General features: G+C 42.0%; 2 protein-coding genes across 6 annotated transcripts; both read left to right on the top strand.

The window, feature by feature from the left end:
• The first annotated feature begins 330 nt into the window (after positions 1 to 330).
• Positions 331 to 5,645, top strand: LOC4339537 (uncharacterized). Of its 5 annotated transcripts, none has more exons than XM_066311111.1 (5): positions 331 to 432; positions 556 to 662; positions 2,664 to 4,160; positions 4,366 to 4,391; positions 4,659 to 5,645. In XM_066311111.1, the coding sequence occupies exons 3-5, from the start codon at positions 2,735 to 2,737 to the stop codon at positions 5,343 to 5,345; spliced, it is 2,139 nt and encodes a 712-aa protein (XP_066167208.1). In that variant the 5' UTR covers positions 331 to 432; positions 556 to 662; positions 2,664 to 2,734; the 3' UTR covers positions 5,346 to 5,645. The 5 variants fall into 5 exon arrangements, with proteins under 5 accessions (XP_066167208.1, XP_015637373.1, XP_015637376.1 ...); XM_015781887.3 differs by having other exon boundaries at positions 553 to 657; XM_015781890.3 differs by having other exon boundaries at positions 553 to 662.
• A 3,395-nt stretch (positions 5,646 to 9,040) lies between these two features.
• On the top strand, positions 9,041 to 14,258 carry LOC4339536 (CRM-domain containing factor CFM3, chloroplastic/mitochondrial). The gene is made up of 10 exons (XM_015785146.3): positions 9,041 to 9,879; positions 10,100 to 10,577; positions 10,676 to 10,806; positions 11,435 to 11,779; positions 11,939 to 12,095; positions 12,173 to 12,465; positions 12,581 to 12,640; positions 13,097 to 13,186; positions 13,263 to 13,435; positions 13,895 to 14,258. The coding sequence occupies exons 1-9, from the start codon at positions 9,133 to 9,135 to the stop codon at positions 13,356 to 13,358; spliced, it is 2,397 nt and encodes a 798-aa protein (XP_015640632.1). The 5' UTR covers positions 9,041 to 9,132; the 3' UTR covers positions 13,359 to 13,435; positions 13,895 to 14,258.
• Positions 14,259 to 17,260: the final 3,002 nt, after the last annotated feature.

Genomic DNA, 17,260 nt, shown 5'->3' with positions numbered 1-17,260 from the left:
CGTGGCCTCGACTCCGCTTTTCTTCCCCCCTCGGCTCCGGTTTCTTCTCCACACGTCTCTCCTCTCCTCCTCCTCCTGACCTCGCCGCCCTCACCCACCACCCGCTCCCGCCGCCGGCTTTAATGCCTCCGGGGACAAGCCCTCTCAAGCGTCAACGACTCATCCACTGCTCCACCCGCGTGGGCGGCGCGTACGTAGACCCTAGCCGGCCTCTACCTGCTCGCTACAGAGCTCACGTACGTACGCGCGCGCGGTGGTGGTTGGCGCGCGCGCGCGTGCGGTGAGGCGTGGTACTAGTATTATTTATTCGCTCCTGCCTCCTGGGGAGGTGGAGGATGCTGGCGATCATGAGCTTGCTGCTGCCGTGGGAGGAGGAGGAGGAGACGACGGAGGCGGCGCCGGTGTTTTGATCCGTCGCGCGCGCGCGGCGAGGTGCGGATCGGGCGGTCGGTTTTGAATTTTGGAGCGGGAATTGCGCCTGAGATCTTTGTATTTATCCTGGTTGTTCATGTATTTTTCTTCTTAATTGCTTCCTTTGGTTGGTGGTTTCAGTAGGAAGAGGTTGGAGACGTGGAGAGGAGTGGCCGTCTCGTTTCAGATTCTTCTGCGCAAATTCTGGTTACAACTAGAAGTTGCAGGACGCGAGAGGGTTGATTGGTAAGGTAATTCTATGGCGTTCGTGTGTTCCTCTCATGTAGGTTGAGTGGTTTCTTGTGTTATGTTTGTGCATTCTAGATCTGATTGATATGCGTTTGTCATCTCCATGAATTCTGTGTTGTTTTTTACGCTAGCCTGACTAATCTGCCAAGTTAATGGCACTGTTTATGTTTTCTGAATGAACACTGCTACACATACTAATTTTTTCTTACTAAATCTTTACTAACAATCATCTCAACCGTTTGATTTAGGTAGATGGAAGTTATGAAAAATCTAGATACATTCATAGCATGACACATCAGTGTTAGAATTTAGTAAGAAAAAGTTAGTATGTATAGACTTTTCCTTTCTGAATAGTAATGTACAACAAGGTGATCAACTGATCATGTACTAATAGTGAACACTTTATGATGTAGTAACTTTTTTTAAAAAAAAACGATATGATATGGAGTAAGTAACTTTCCTTTGTTGATTCCTCGCCGTTGCTTGAATTCTGGTTTTCTGCTCAGCTTTGGTACAGTATCATTATCATCGTACCATCTCTGCATCTCACCAGCAAGCTTGTCGGAATGTTTGCTGCTTCACTATAGAGTTTTAAGGAACCAATGTCCAGAGCTCACGTGTTATAGGTGCAGTAAAGTCGGATGAAATCATGAATATCTGTTTCGGTCTAGACACTTTTCTTTTAAGAATGGTCACCGGGGGCGAAATGCCCACCTGAATATGTTACTTCAAACAATCTTACACAGGGCAGGCTTAGCTTATGCAAGCGTAGGTGGCCCTGGAGGATAATATGGAAGAATACACGGGATATACAAAGAAGAGAATACAAACGTATCACAACCTCCCCCACCTAACACAAAGAGGCACAATAGATAGAAGACAGAAGCTTTGACGTTTGCCACCTGCAAAATCACCCAACAAAATTCCAAATCAAGCAAATGCTAGAACCCTTGTTCGACATCATCCACTTCACATGCAGTCTGGAAACACCAGGAATCGAAAGTGTCGGAGGGCCTCTCCGCCATACGCATGCGGCTCGGTACCCTGGCAGTGTGAAAGGCTGTGGTTGTCGAAGACCACCCGCATCATGCAATCAGAATAATGACTTAGTCATGTTGCTGCTGGGATCAATGCCTGTCGGCGTCCTTTGGGGGAAGGAAGCCCCAAAGGAGGGAGGGCCACTGAAAGATTGAGGCCATAGGCCATCCGCATCAAGTCATCTTCAATCAGTCTTTAACAAATTGCTACTCCCTCTGTCCTAATATATTGCAACCTAGGATGGGATAAATTTATCCCATTCTAGGACAATGAATCTGGACATACCATATATCCAGATTCATAGTCCTAGGATGGGTTGCAATATATTGGGACGGAGGGAGTAGCTAGTTTAACGCCCTCCAACATCCTTCGGGGGAAGGAAGCGCCAAAGTAGGAAAGGCCGCTAAACTTTGCGGACACATTGATACACTGTTAGTCTTGATCTCGTCTAAAAATTTACCATGGTAACAGATCAAACTTGTACTACCTCCGTCCCAAAATAAGTGCAGCCATAAGTTTCCGCGCTCAACTTTAATCGTCCGTCTTATTTGAAATTTTTTTATAATTAGCATTTTTGTTGTTATGAGATGATAAAATATGGATAGTACTTTACTCGTGACTTATGTTTTTAATTTTTTTCAAAAAAATTTCAAATAAGACGAATGATCAAAGTTGGACGCAGAAAACCATGGCTACACTTATTTTGGGACGGAGGGAGTATTTTTCCTTTAGAAAGAAGTACAGTATATACCTTCATCTTGGAAATGACAAAGTTCTCAGTAGTGTGTGTGTGTGTATACTAATATTTTTTCGAAACGTTCGTCATGATATGATTATCTATGAAAATGTTTCTACTGCATTATCATATATTCATATTTTTCCTCGACATATTGTACTATGAGGACAAACTTATCAGTTAATTGACAGGCTGTAAAGTTGTAATGCGCTTCTTACATTTTTGACAGAAGAAGAAGTGCTGTCAACTTTGAGATAAAGGCAAAATTACGAGAAAAAAGACTTTCAAGTTCTTTTGAGGATGAGTGACCCTGGAGAGCCTTCTAAGCATTCCCAATGGATGTCACACTGGACCAAAGGAAGCAGCAGTGCAGAGCCCCAAGTTGGCAGAAGTAATGATTCTCCGGAGGATGCGAAATATGACATTTGCGAGGACAATTCTGGGCCTTCAAACTTTGAGATCATGAAATCTAGATTGTTTGAAAGGCTAATGGTAGGAATCAGCCAAGAAAGAGCTTCGTTGGAGCATGGACAGAAGTTAAATTCTAACATGAAAGTAGTGGTAAAAGATGCTCGCCGACACGCTGTGCAAAACCAAATTGATCAGGGAGACGGGCCAATTCAAAAATCTGTGATGCAAAAAGATGTCTTATATGCTAAGGCTGTTGTATCAAAATCACTTTCCATTCAGAAGCTTTCAGAGTTATCAGTGGATTGTCAGAAACTTGCAGGTTCAGATGACCTGAGTTCAGAGTGGAACCATTTTCCTATGCTTGCAATCAACAGAAAAATTGACTCCATTCTCAACCCTAAGAGGAAGTCTGCAAAGAGTACTGGACCCAATGACGTTTTTGTGCCAAAACAAACTCTGAAGCTAAACATGACTACAGCTAATCTGATGGCATTCTCATCTCAGGAATATGAGCTGCATTCTCATCGAACAACCGACGAGACAATGGATCACTGCAAACATGCAGGAGGCATTGTATCTCGCCTGGAAGATCATGCTGGTGTCATGTTGAATCCTGCAGAGCAAAAATTAAAAGGTCAATTATTGCCAGCAACGTCATGTTCGTGTAGCAAGGATGACAGTAACTCATCTGATAGTCTATTAGATGAGCAGCATACAAGCCGCTACATTGCAGATTCAGATCAGGAACCAACCTGCAGATCTCGTGAAAAAAGGTTGAAATCTTCAGAAAACAATGACACGAACTGTAAAATTGGAAGTTGCTCCCAGAATCAGAAGTCAAGAGCACCTGGACATCATAAACACAAAGGTTCTGCGGGAGTCATGTTTCGTACGTCAGTACCTGGTAAAGAATTTGAAGCTGCTGAAATTAATTGTTCCGACAAAATTAATCAGCGACATCTGAATACACAGAGAATAGTATCTGCAGCGAATGTCACTGGCTCCTGCATACCTGATCCAGCTGCAGACATATCTACAGTAAATGGTAGGGGGGAGGCAGTGACCCAGCCATCGAGCATATCTGGAGATTCAACTAAACGAAAAGCTCCATATTTATTTGAAATGCTAACCATACCTTCCAAAGCTCAAAATATGAATCCTGAAGATTCACTGCCTTCAGGAAACTCGACTGCTTTTGGAGTTCACATGTACGGCACAAATATTGGCAGTCATCTATTTGGAGCAAATAACAAATCATCAACTGAAACTGAAATATTATCCGGCGACAGTCAACATGTTTCAAAATCCTCAGCAGGTAGGAGAGAAGAAGCTCAGATAATACTCATGCGACATTCTTTTAGCTTATATTGATTAAAAGGACTTGTCTCTTTCCAATGTTGTTTGAGTCGAGATTGATTTATTGGGTATGAAAGAAGGCAATAAAAACCTTGAATAAAATATAACAATTTTCTTTATTCCATTGGTGGTATCACTCACAGTTTTGTTCTCTCTTCTTTCAGGCATCGCCTCATTGTTGGCACAAAAGGTACTAGTGTCCTATACTACTCTCATGTTTGGTCGTTATCATATAAGTTTATGCAAATTTACTTTAAAAATGTATATAATATTGTCGGATATGCATTTTTTTTCTGCACCATCAACATTGTTTTCCATATTTAAGATTTTGATCACATATATAATCATATTAGCTTGGACATAGCCCATTTTTCTCTTCTTATATCCTCGCAAACAAGTTACTTCATGCTATCTCATTTATATGAACATGCCGCGGCTAATTCCTATATGGTTGCAGGCAAAATCCGAGCAGCTCGCGACTCTGTACATGAAAGGAGCATCAGGATGCAATGTGAATGAACATCAAGGTGTTTCCTCCAAGGCAATTGTCGCCAATAAGCAACAATGCTACAATCCAAGAACAGCACGCATGGACTTAGATCTCATGCAATTCCAGTTGAGCAGAATGAGAAACCAAGAATCACAAGCGCGAACCGAACCAGGCGACAGATGGCTAAAACGCCTACAGATTGACAGCAAGGACCCTCATCATCTTCCTTGCTCCAAGAGGTCAAAAGCTGGAGACGGATCCGGTCGTCCAGTCACCGGAGGAGCAAGCAGCATGGCACCCCGTTGCGACGGGAGCAACGACGACGACGACATTGTTGACCGTGATCATAAGGAGGAACAAGGATTGGATGAAGGGGTGGAAATTCAAGGCGGCCGAGAAGCATCTCCTGTTCCGGCAAAGAGTGATGACCGGTGGATTGGGAGATGGTGCCAGGGTGGTGTTCCTGTGTACCATGAAGATGATCATGATCAGAGGAAGGAAGTAACAAAGCCTGATCTTGCCGCCGGTGACTCCGGAGGACTTGAAGGTCAGTTCCCAAGCATCAAGGCGATGGCGATGATGGGACGAGCAATGAGCAAGGTTCGGCCGTGTCAGGAAGAGAGGAGGGGATCCTTCATGGTGTGGAAGGCGTAGTAGGAGAGATCCTGATCACGTACAGGTTTTTTTTTCCTGTTTTTTGTTCTGTGTAATGTAGACTGGGCTGCCCTCTCTCCTCCCGTGGCAGCTGGCTTCAGATCCGGTGGCTATCTTATAGGGTATGTTTACCAAAGTATCTTTGTGCCAGCTTGGACTCCCTAATCCTCTTAATCTCTTGGCATCTATGGAAGGAATGCAACTCTAGAGATTTCGACTCTGCGCTCTTTTTTATCAGTGGTTCAGTGTAAACGATGTCTGGTTTTCAGGTTTATGAGGGTAATTCGGTTGACCGTGATAGTTTGGGAGTAATTCGTACTTTTTTCATTTCTAAAATAAATAGTTGTAAATAAATGGATCTACGTGTTATAAACATCTGCATTTATAATGTTAAAAAATTAGTACCCCTCCGTTTCTAAATATTTGATGCCGTTGACTTTTTTAAACATGTTTGACCGTTCGTCTTATTCAAAAAATTTAAATAATTATTAATTCTTTTCCTATCATTTGATTTATTGTTAAATATATTTTTATGTATACATATAGTTTTATATATTTCAGAAAAGTTTTTGAATAGGACGAACAATAAATATGTGCTAAAAAGTTAACAGCGTCAAATATTTAGAAAAACAGAGGGAGTACTCTTTTTGTAAGAAAAAAAAACTTAGTATGACAGCTTAACGGATATATTATGTTTGTTTTTTTTATGTACTAAAAGGGAGCAGTAAAGTAAATAAATCTAGCACTGCAACTTAATGGATCGTCTTTTACTAGAGCTAATGACAGAATGGACAGGACGATTTGCCTTTTGTTCCAACTATCTATGAGACTATGACATACTCATTCCATCCCAAAATATAAGGCTTAACTACTCATAACATAAAGACTAAGAAAATATTTAATCTCCTGCTTGGTTGGATCACCCTAATACATACAAGCAATGTGATTGGAATATTTGATGGTATAGGATTTAAAACAAATCAATTCTATTGGAAAATATTTAATCTCCTGCTTGGTTGGATCACCCTAATACATACACGTCTTATATTATACATGAGAAAAAAATGGTTGTGTGGAAGGGAGTAGTAAGTACGTAAACCATCATCAGTCATCAAATGAATCTAGTAGCTGATTCTAATTAACGGTTGCTATATGCAGATCGACGAGATGACATTAAGGGGGTGTTTAGATCCAGTAGTGTAAGGTTTTGGCGTGTCACGTCGGATATACGGACAGATATTTAAAGTATTAAACGTAGTCTAATAACAAAACAAATTACATAATTCGCCTGTAAAATGTGAGACAAATTTATTAAGTCTAATTAATCCATCATCAGCAAATGTTTATTGTAGCACCATATTATCAAATCATGAAGCAATTAGGTTTAAAGATTTGACTCGCAAATTAATCGCAATCTGTGTAATTAGTTTTTCTTTGCCTATATTTAATACTTTATGTAGATGTTCAAATGTTCGATGTGATAGGGTAAAAAAAAATTAAGGTGGAATTTAAATGGGGCCTAACTCCTAGTAAGACACAAGGAAAGTGACTCCAGCTTTACGAGCAATTTTACTGTCTTTGAGAAGATACCATGAGGTATCACTTTTTGGTACGAGGTATCACTTTTTGGTACTTAGATACTATGAAATAACGAATTTTACACTAAATTTTTGATATCTCATGGTGTATCCTCAAGGACCATAAAATTGCTCCAAGCTTTAGAGCCTTTTGTTCCGACTATCGATGACGTAGGTACGTAAACCATCATCAGTCATCAAATGAATATACTGAAGGGATGGATTTGTCCCTCCAACCAAACATCACCTATTAATTCTAAACAGTTGCTATATGCAGACAAAAGGAATGTGACTCCAGCTTTACAAAAGTTCGTCAACGTAACCTGTCCTTTGGATAGCTGCAAAAGCTCAATTATACACGTAGGAGTAGTTCCTTTGGCTGCAAAAGTAGTTTGGTGATGTGGATGTGATGTTTACATTTGCTGCTGCCTTTGGTGATCAAGTGGAATATGGTAGTACTAAAAAATTTACATTAGCTGACTAGCCATTCGTGATGCTATGTTTGTTGATTTTTCCGATGGAGAGAACGGTGATAGTTTTTTTTTATTATTTATTTATTGGCACGTCTCGTGTCTATATATCGAGACCGATCGTATCCAGGCGCACGACACTTGACAACTCTGTACTACGTAGTTCGTGCTTCTAAAGAGCGCGGGGGAACCCATCGGCGATGCCGGCGCAGTCGGAGAGACTTCGCTTGCCAGCGGCGGCGCCGATGCCGCGCGGTGCGCACGCTCTCTACGGACTACTCGCGCTGCTCGGCGCGTCGGTGGTGGTGTGGTCCGTCGCCGGCAAGCCGCCCGCCGCCCACGCCGGGCACGCACTCGCCGGCTTCCTGCTTTGGCTGCTGGGGATGATAGCACTGCTGCTGTCCCCGTACGCCGCGCAGCCATTGTTCCCGGTTGCAACTACTGCCAATCTCGCCGTGGAGAAACTGAAGCATCGCTTCTCCAACCCCCGGACGCCGGCGCAGGCGCAGGCGCCGGCTTTGGCTTAAAAACCCACCGACATGTACGCGACGCAACGCAAGCGGCAAAGCCGGTCCTACGCCGACCAAGCCGCGCCGTCGTTTACTACTACTACTACTACTCGTACATAGCAAGTGAAGTGGTTTGAGACTTTGAATCTGCTCGTCTGTGTGTGTGTGAATAAAATAAGTTCAGTTTGGCGATAATTCGACTGCAAGTGCAAGCAGTTGGTTTGATTTACTGATCCAGTTCTAGCATTCGCAGCTGATCACGCGTTGTAAATATAAAGCTTTGTTCTTTCCTTCATTTTCAGTATACAAGTTTCTGAAGCTACTGTAACTTCCAAAAAAAAAACTAAAAATAACGAAAAAGGCTGGACGATACTAGTACTACTCGTTATTACTACTAATAATTTACTGTACTACTACTAGTAGCCAAACAAAGGGGACACATTCAATTTACATGCTTCTCATTTAGGAGATTTGGTGCGAAAAGAATAGACATATTTTCAGAAGCAACGAACTTTCAATATCACAACTAGTGACAAAAAAATAAAATAAATTGTATGTGGGGCGAAAGATATAACGAGAATAGCGCCTTACCATGTCCTCTGATGTAGTTTGTTTTCCTTCTCTTTTTTGGTTTTTTCTCTTCACCCTTGGTGATTGTGTACGGTTTACTCCCCTACCTAGGCTGCAATCCATATTGTAGTTCGTTTATTTATGTTCCTAACCTTCACTCTCTTGTTTTCACGTGTACACCTTCTAACCGTAAATGATGTGTTTTTTAAAACGTTCTATGGAAAAAGTTGCTTTAAAAATCATATAAATTTATTGTTTTAAAATTTTAAACTAATACTTAATTAATTATGTGCTAACTCACCATTACGTTTTCAGAATTAGTTTCGAACACAATCTTAATATTAAACCAGTAGCGTCTGTCATTAAAATTACTAGTAGCTCGGTTTGAGAAACCAGACCATTGATTAAGGGCATGTTTGGAGAATTTAAGATTTTGAGAATATGAAAATTTTAGGTTTGTCAGCTTGTGTCTTTTAATTCATTTTCTGATTCTAGGCCTAAAACGGTTTGAATCCAAAAAGCCCAAACCCGCGAAGAAATATCCCAACCCCCTTCGTCCTCCCCTCCTTATCCGCCACCACCAAACCCAAAACCCCACCTCCACATCTCATCCTTCCCATCCATGGCGCCACCGCGCTAAACCCCCCACCACACTCCATCCATGGCGCTCTCCGAGCTCCCGCTCCACCACTCCTTCCGCCTCTCCTCCCGCCCCCACCTCCGCCTCCTCCCGCTCCGCCTTCTCTCCTCCCGCCACGCCTCCTCCTCCTCCTCCACCACCGCCGCCGCGTCCTCCTCCTCCTCCTCCGGCGGCAACCGCGCCCCTCCGGCTCCAAATCCAACCCGAGGCGCGCCGTGGCTGCAGAAGTGGGGGCCCACCGACCCCGCCGCGCCGCCGCCACCACCTCCGGCTCCCTCCCCGACCTCCTCCATCGACCGAATCGTCCACCGCCTCCGCAACCTCGGCCTCGCCAGCGACGACGACGAGCCCACCGCCGCCGCCGCCACGGCCACCGCGCCTCCCGACGGCAACGAGCGCCTCAGCGACCTGCTCGACCGCAGCTGGGCGCGCCCCGACCAGCAGTTCGCCGCCTCCAGCTTCGACGAGTCCGTCCTCCCCTGGGAGAGGGATGAGGTCGCGCGAGGAAGAGAGAACGAGGAGGACGGGGTGAAGAGGAGGAGGGTTAGGGCGCCCTCGCTGGCCGAGCTCACGATCGAGGACGAGGAGCTGCGTCGCCTCCGGCGGCTGGGGATGACTCTTCGGGACCGCATCACCGTGCCCAAGGCGGGCGTCACGCAAGCCGTCACGGAGAAGATCCACGACGCCTGGAGGAAATCAGAGTTGGTCCGGCTCAAGTTCCACGAGGACCTCGCGCACGACATGAAAACTGCTCATGAGCTAGTCGAGGTGTGTGCTATATTAGCCCTTTCTATCAGCATTGGCAGCTTGCTCGTTGTAACTGTTTAATCTATTATGTTTTTTTTTGGATATCAGTTCAGTTTAGTGATTTCTAGTGGCAATTGAACTTGAATTATTATGTTTGTTGCTGTGAATTCGAGGTTTTCGATGAGTTATTAGTTGTGCCATGATAAATGGATTACTTACATGACGTTTGCCTATCGATCAGCGACGGACAGGAGGATTGATCATATGGAGGTCTGGGAGTGTTATGGTGGTTTACAGAGGGAGCAATTACAAAAGGCCTTTGAAATCTGAAACATTGGATGGTAACTCATCAGCGGTGAAAGGGGCAGACGGTACATTGTTCATCCCGGATGCATCAAGCCCCACAGAGCATGATAGCCAGGGGAAGGATGTAAACACCCAACGTGAGATTGCAGCCAGATTAAATATGCAGAATACTGAGGACATGACTGAAGAGGAGCTGGAGTTCAATCAAATGCTTGATGAGTTGGGCCCTCGTTTTGTGGATTGGTGGGGAACAGGCATTTTACCTGTGGATGCCGACTTGTTGCCTCAAACAATTCCTGGTTATAAAACACCATTTAGACTTCTTCCAACTGGAATGCGTTTGACCCTAACCAATGCAGAGCTGACTAATTTGCGGAAGTTAGCAAGGGATCTTCCATGCCATTTTGCTCTAGGTGATTATTTCGACAGTGTTCATATTGTTTATCCCCTATTATAGCTTTTATTTGTTGGTGGCAAACGCCTGACTACTGCTTGATAAAATTCATTTAAGGGAGAAACCGGAATCATCAAGGCCTTGCAGCAGCTATTGTTAAGCTCTGGGAGAAGAGTTTGGTGGTGAAAATAGCTGTGAAACGTGGAATCCAGAATACAAACAACAAGCTAATGTCAGAAGAAATAAAGGTTTGGACACCATGCTGTTGCTGTTTTGACTCATTGACTGGCATACCTACTTACTTCACAGTTCACAGAATTTATGCCAAGGAACATTGAAAACTATGGTAATTGCCAGATTATATCTAAATATACAATTGCTTGTCATAGCTAAGCTGAATATATGATATATCTAGTCGTATTTGAGGCATGAAGAAATTCAACTAAAAATCCTGATAAAAAAGGGGCAACTATAAGGAATACTCAGTACTCACTTACTCAGCAGTAGGTTTTGATGAAGTCCATATTTGTCCTGTGAATATTACAAAATCCATGATTTGTTAAATCATCCAAAGCAACACCAGGGGTTTCGGAAAATAATAACAAAATTGTGCTGCACTGCTTGCTCTAATGAATATAACTTGCTTAATGTAATGCTTTTATTTGTCTAAACACCATCATAGACAATCATGCTTTACCAAGATCATGATGGAGACAGCTTCATATAGTTTAGTTCTATTCCTTGTCGAACTTTCATAGAGTTCCAAAGGTGTGTTTCCATGAATCAACTGTGTTCAACTGTTCATGCACTATATTTGATTTAACCTGTATAGGATTTCTGAATCAGTGAAGCCTTATCTTTTTAACATTATTTCAGAATCTAACAGGGGGCACCTTGCTTCTTCGAAATAAGTACTACATTGTAATATATCGTGGAAAAGACTTCCTTCCAACATCTGTTGCAGCTGCTTTGGCTGAAAGAGAGGAGTTGACAAAAGATATCCAGAATGTAGAGGAGCAGAAAAGATGCATTCCGGTTGTGCACTCAATGGATGACAGTTTAGATGGGCATGCTCTTGCGGGTACTCTTGCTGAATTTCAGGAGGCTCAAGCTCGTTGGGGAAGGGAAGTAACTGCTAAGGAGCAAGAAGAAATGAAAGAAGCATCTTCTAGATCAGTGAAGGAAAAGCTTTTCAAGAGACTAGAGCACAAACTTTCCATTGTAAGCATTTTCTGCATGTTCTCTGATAAAACTTGTCTTATTTTGTATTGCCATTTTTTAATTATGCCGTTGATCTAGGTATGCCAGTGTGCTTATTTGACATATATTTATTTCCATCAGTTGTTATGCATGTTCTTTATTTCTTCTTCAATTGTTCAGGCACAGGCAAAAATACATAGAGCAGAGCGGTTACTATCAAAGATAGAAGCTTCTATGGTCCTTGCTAATCCATCTGATGATAAAGAAATGATTACAGATGAGGAAAGATCTGTTTTCCGTAGAATCGGTTTGCGTCTTAAGGCATACTTGCCTGTTGGTGAGTTTCTTGAACAATAACCTTGGAGAGCATTCTATACTATTTCTATTGATTGATTATTCCCCCTTCCATTTTAGGAATTCGTGGTGTCTTTGATGGCGTCATTGAAAATATGCACTTGCATTGGAAGCACAGGGAAGTTGTCAAATTGATAACAAAGCAGAAGACTCTGCCCTTTGTTGAGGAGACGGCACGGCTTCTAGAGTATGAGAGTGGCGGTATACTAGTCGCCATTGAAAGAGTTACAAAGGGCTATGCACTTATATTTTACCGTGGAAAGAATTATAGGAGGCCTATTAACATAAGGCCTAGGAATCTTTTAACAAAAGCAAAGGCATTGAAGCGTGCTGTTGCAATGCAGCGTCATGAGGTTAGTTTGCTACAAAAGAAAAAAGCAAGAGCAGTACCTTCTTTTTTTATGATAATCATTGTACACAACTTTAGCATCCTTCTGATATTGTTTAAACTCATGAATTGTTATGCAGGCCCTCAGTCAGCATATAGCTGAACTGGAAAACAATATAAGGCAGATGAAGTTGGATTTGGTACGTAATTTCTCATATTACAGAAAAGTAGTTGTGTTTTAATTAAGGCAAACATTTAGCATAACGAACCCTTTTTTCTTCTCATTATACAGCACTAAAACTAATTTCTGTAGGCTTAAAATGTAATATGATGCCATGCCTTTTGTAATTTTTGCCATTTGCATCAGAGTAAAAACATATTAACATGCATCTTAGTTGATCCTCTGCCCACTAAATGGCCTTTAAATTCCACAATATTTACCTATTGTTTTAGCAAAAAAACAAATGTTGTTATTCATTGGCATTTCATTATTAAGGCAACAACTTTCCCTTAGACTGCATTTTTTTTCAGCAGAGATGTTTTTGACAGTGAGGCATATATCTGTTGGTGCGCTAGTGATAAATTGATCATATATGTCTTTTAGTTAATGTCTTCATTGATGAATGCTTTCCTGATTTTATGTCAAAACAAAATAGGGCATTGAGGTTGATGAGGAATATGAAGAGGACGGTTCAGATTCAGAAAATGAGAATAATGAAGCAGTTTCCTCTGCAAGATACGACGAGGTATCCAATCTTTTGAAACTGATGCTGTCTGTTTTAGAACCACCATAAAATCCATTCTTCCCTTTAACGTGTCCAGGACCAAGATGATTTTGATGAATCAAGTGATGAAGATGAATATGATGATTATGATGAAGATGATGACGATGACGATGACGAAGGCGTTGATAGCTAGTAATATGGAACTGGGCTTTGCGATGTAGAGTGATGTTTATCTCTGGAGGTGATATTGCAATCCTTTGGACATTCTTGGTAAGAGCAAAGATTTTTGTTTTGGAGTTCTACCAATACCTCAATAGGTTCATGCATAGCATATACAGAACCATATAGGTACAAAGAATTAATCATGCAGTTTCGGTTTGTATTTTAGGGAGATTTTTTATTAAGAACACTGGGGAATTTGTAGTTGGTTTGTATTATATCAACACCTCATCTGTTACTGTATCAATTAATCAACCACTAGCCTGTAAGGGGCTTATCTTTTCTGATGTCCTTCTCAAGAACATTTTGATGTTAGTAATGGGCTTAGATTCTGAGATTTTGAAACCACCTCCATTTTTTTATTTGAGAGATATTTATACCAGCATAAATGGATTAATGGATTTTCTCCCGTACTATTCACTTAGGTCTTTTTGTTACACAAGTACTCCTTTGTGAATCCTTACTGTTATTCAGCATTAAATGCAACTTTGAAATATCGGCACATTGCAGGAGCCAAGAGGATCGCCGGCAGACCTTGACAACTGTATTGCTGCTGCTTCTGTTTACGCATGGTCTTTTGGACGAAGGGCATATAACTTTCGCATGTCTCTACTCTGTATATCCCATTTGCTTTGTTGTTTGCAAATTGGCTGCTGGGATCTGCCTTAGAAAAGCTGAGTTGGGTGTAAATGGTAATCTTGTGTCGATGTCTTCTCATACTTCTCATTTTGTAACAATTATTTAAGCAGGCTCGAGGTAGAAGGTACGTTTCCACCCCCAAAATGTACTAGCACACGAGCACTGTATAATTCTTCTGCTGTATAACCGGATATTCCAGGACACGAAGAATGTTGAATATACTTGGTTTTTCTCCCTTGCACGGTTGCACGCATTGTTCATGACATGTTTATACTTAGGTTCTTTGTAAGTTTTAAGGTGATTGTTCTTGTAATGCTGATCTGGTTCTTATATCTTCCTCAGTCCTGTTGGCCTTTTTCACCGTAAAACGTCATTGTTTATCTGTCTGTCTAAGTACTACTCGTATCAACTACTGAAGTGTACGTCAAACAATAAAAATAAAAGTGAGTGTGCAATATGCTTCGCACAGAAGACACGTGAACAAGTTTCACCAAATTTATTGGTTTTCGACTGTTTGGTTTTCATACAATCTGTTTGTTGGTGAAAGCCGACCGGTATTGGATTTCATATGACGTTGATAGAAAGTTATCACTTTTTACTAGTTTCCACTTCAAAACAAAAAGATATTGGTGCGTTGACCGAAACTCATCGGTTTTTACTAGTTTTCACATCGAAAATGAAAAGATAAACCCTGCACGTTTGGCTTGTCGATTCGTGCAGCATGTCGATTCACAAAAATGCTATCGATCGGTGGCTATTGGCTTGTTTGTTTTATTTTCCTTCATTTTTACTTGTTGAGGAGGTGGTCAGAGTTTGAGAACTTTTACGGTACACTACACTTGTAATATATACTTGTAGTATAAACAATCTAATACACTACACTTGTAATATATACTTATAGTATAAACAATCTAACGGTGTGGATTTATCTGATCTTTCTTTTACAGTATAAATTATGTAGGGTATATTTGTCTTTCTATATTTTTGCGGAAGGTTATTTTTGTATTTTCATGATTCCTTCTTTAGTCAGATCGGATCGTGAGAAAGGGGCTAGTCCCATGCGCTGCCGGTGACAGCCGCTGCACGCGTCCCTGGCTCGCCCCCAGCAGCCACGGCGATCAAGGGCCGCCACGCGCAGCAAAACAATGAAACGTCAGCAAATTAATTCTGAAAGCAGTCGAAGATTCATAGGGTCTTTTAGAGTTCGTAACTTCGTATGTGCTAGCAAATGCTGATATTCGTTTCGATCAATCATGTATACAAGCATCGTAGTCGCACAACCGGACACTGGCTGGATGATGGCGTGCCGGTGTTTGGGAATCTTTCGATCCGCCGCCCCGCGTGATATATTCCGAAGAAGCGCCGCTGCTCGTCGAACGGACGACGAGATCCAAAACAAATACCAACTAAGCAAACCTTTCCAGATTAACTCCCCCCGGTGCAAATAAATCTCAACTTCAAATTACTAAATAACCCATTCTATATTTTGAACAAATACTAAACATACCCTTCTATATAAAGAGATGCGGCAGCTCTACTGTAGACGCTGAGCCATGCCGTCGGACGCCGTTGGACGGCAGAGGCCATGTAAGGGAGGTCTAGTTTGCATTGGGCCGAGCCCGTTAATCTGATGTAATTTTTTTTTCCTTTTCAGTTTTATCGGTTGAGGAGGTGGCGGAGTTTTCTTCTCCGACCCCTGTTTTCGCAAGAGGATCGCCGGCAGACCTTGACAACTGTATTGCTGCTGCTTCTGTTTACACGTGTCTTTTTTTTTTGTGGACAACGTATAACTTCGATGTATGTACTCTATATATCCCCATTGCTTTGTTGTCTCCAAATCGCTGTTTTGTTGTTCGTACCAACAGTTCTACATCGTCCTCGGTCCTGTGGCCTTCTTTACTGTTCCACAACTGTGTCAGTGTTTATCTGCCTATCATACTAGTAGTATATCAACTAGTTCACCAATCTGTTTCATGTAGGAGACGCGGGAGCGATTCGTGCAGCATGTCGGTTCATAAAAACACTATTGATCGGTGGCTGAAGGTATTGGCTTGCTTGTTCTGTTTTCCACTTTTTCTCCAGTGAGGAGGAGGGGTTCGGAGTTTTCTTCCCCGACCACCAGTTTTCCTGGTTTGACGAGGCAGCAGAGCACCAGCGCAGGCAGGGTAGTAGCGGCTCGAACACCGTCTTCTCGGCTCCCGTGTGGTAGAGTTCCTCGCCGCCATACATTCCGCTTACAGCGCAACAGATGCGGCGGCTCGGCTGTCGACGCCTCGACGGCAAGCCGGCCGTCGGCGCCGGTGGACGGGAGGTGGGGAGGAGAGAGCAACCAACCAGCAGGGCTGCTAATTTTCTAGTTGGGCCTGGCCCGTTGATCTGGATGTTATCGGCTTGTTTCTTTTGTTCCTTTTTCTTGTTTTGTTTATTTGTTAGCTTGATCATTTCCGTCGCGCGGTCTCTTTCGTTATTCGAACATCTCGGGCGCAGCCCACAAGGCGGATAACATTTTATTATTCCAAACAAAATAGAAATACACAAACAGGTCAGCTTATTTTCTTGGGCTTTTTGGGTTTGGCCAGGTGCCCCCATGATATATGATATATAAGTCTAATTGGTAGGCTGCGTTTGTTTGTGGGTTTGGGAATGATATTTTGAGTAGCATAACTAAACATGAAAAATGAATTAATTTATTTATTAAAAAATTATATAAAAAGTTTTTCGTGGAACGCACAGTTTAGCAATTCAAGAAAGTAGCCTAAGCCGAGAAGTGGCTTAAAACTCAGCCTAGTCTCCGATTTTAAATGTATGTTGCTGTTGTTTTTCACTTTCTTTTTAATCTAAGTTGGTTAGTTTCTAAGACATTTATTCACTATATTCTCGTTGTTAATTGAATGATACTCCCCTGTCCCGAAACATAATGCGCAACTACCACTAACACAAAACCAAGAAAAATTACTATCACTTTCTTGTTTGGATCACGTCAATAAATATAATACATGTATCCAATAAAATTAAAAATCTTAAGGGTGAAAGTTTTAGAAAAGAATTAAAGGAGAGGGGGAGATGCTAGTTAATTGCACGTATGAATGCGCGCTTTATATTACTATGAAACATCGAAAAGGTGGTTGCGGAGTATATTTTAAAGAGGACGGAGCGAGTATTATTTTCGTGAAAGAATAGGATCTCATTTTCAGTTTCAATGTGCAATGAATACAGAGCAACAATGTCACGTTAACT

This window comes from Oryza sativa, chromosome 5, assembly GCF_034140825.1.
Source record: "Oryza sativa Japonica Group chromosome 5, ASM3414082v1".
NCBI lineage: Eukaryota > Viridiplantae > Streptophyta > Magnoliopsida > Poales > Poaceae > Oryza > Oryza sativa.
This window is presented reverse-complemented; position numbering and strand designations above follow the sequence as displayed.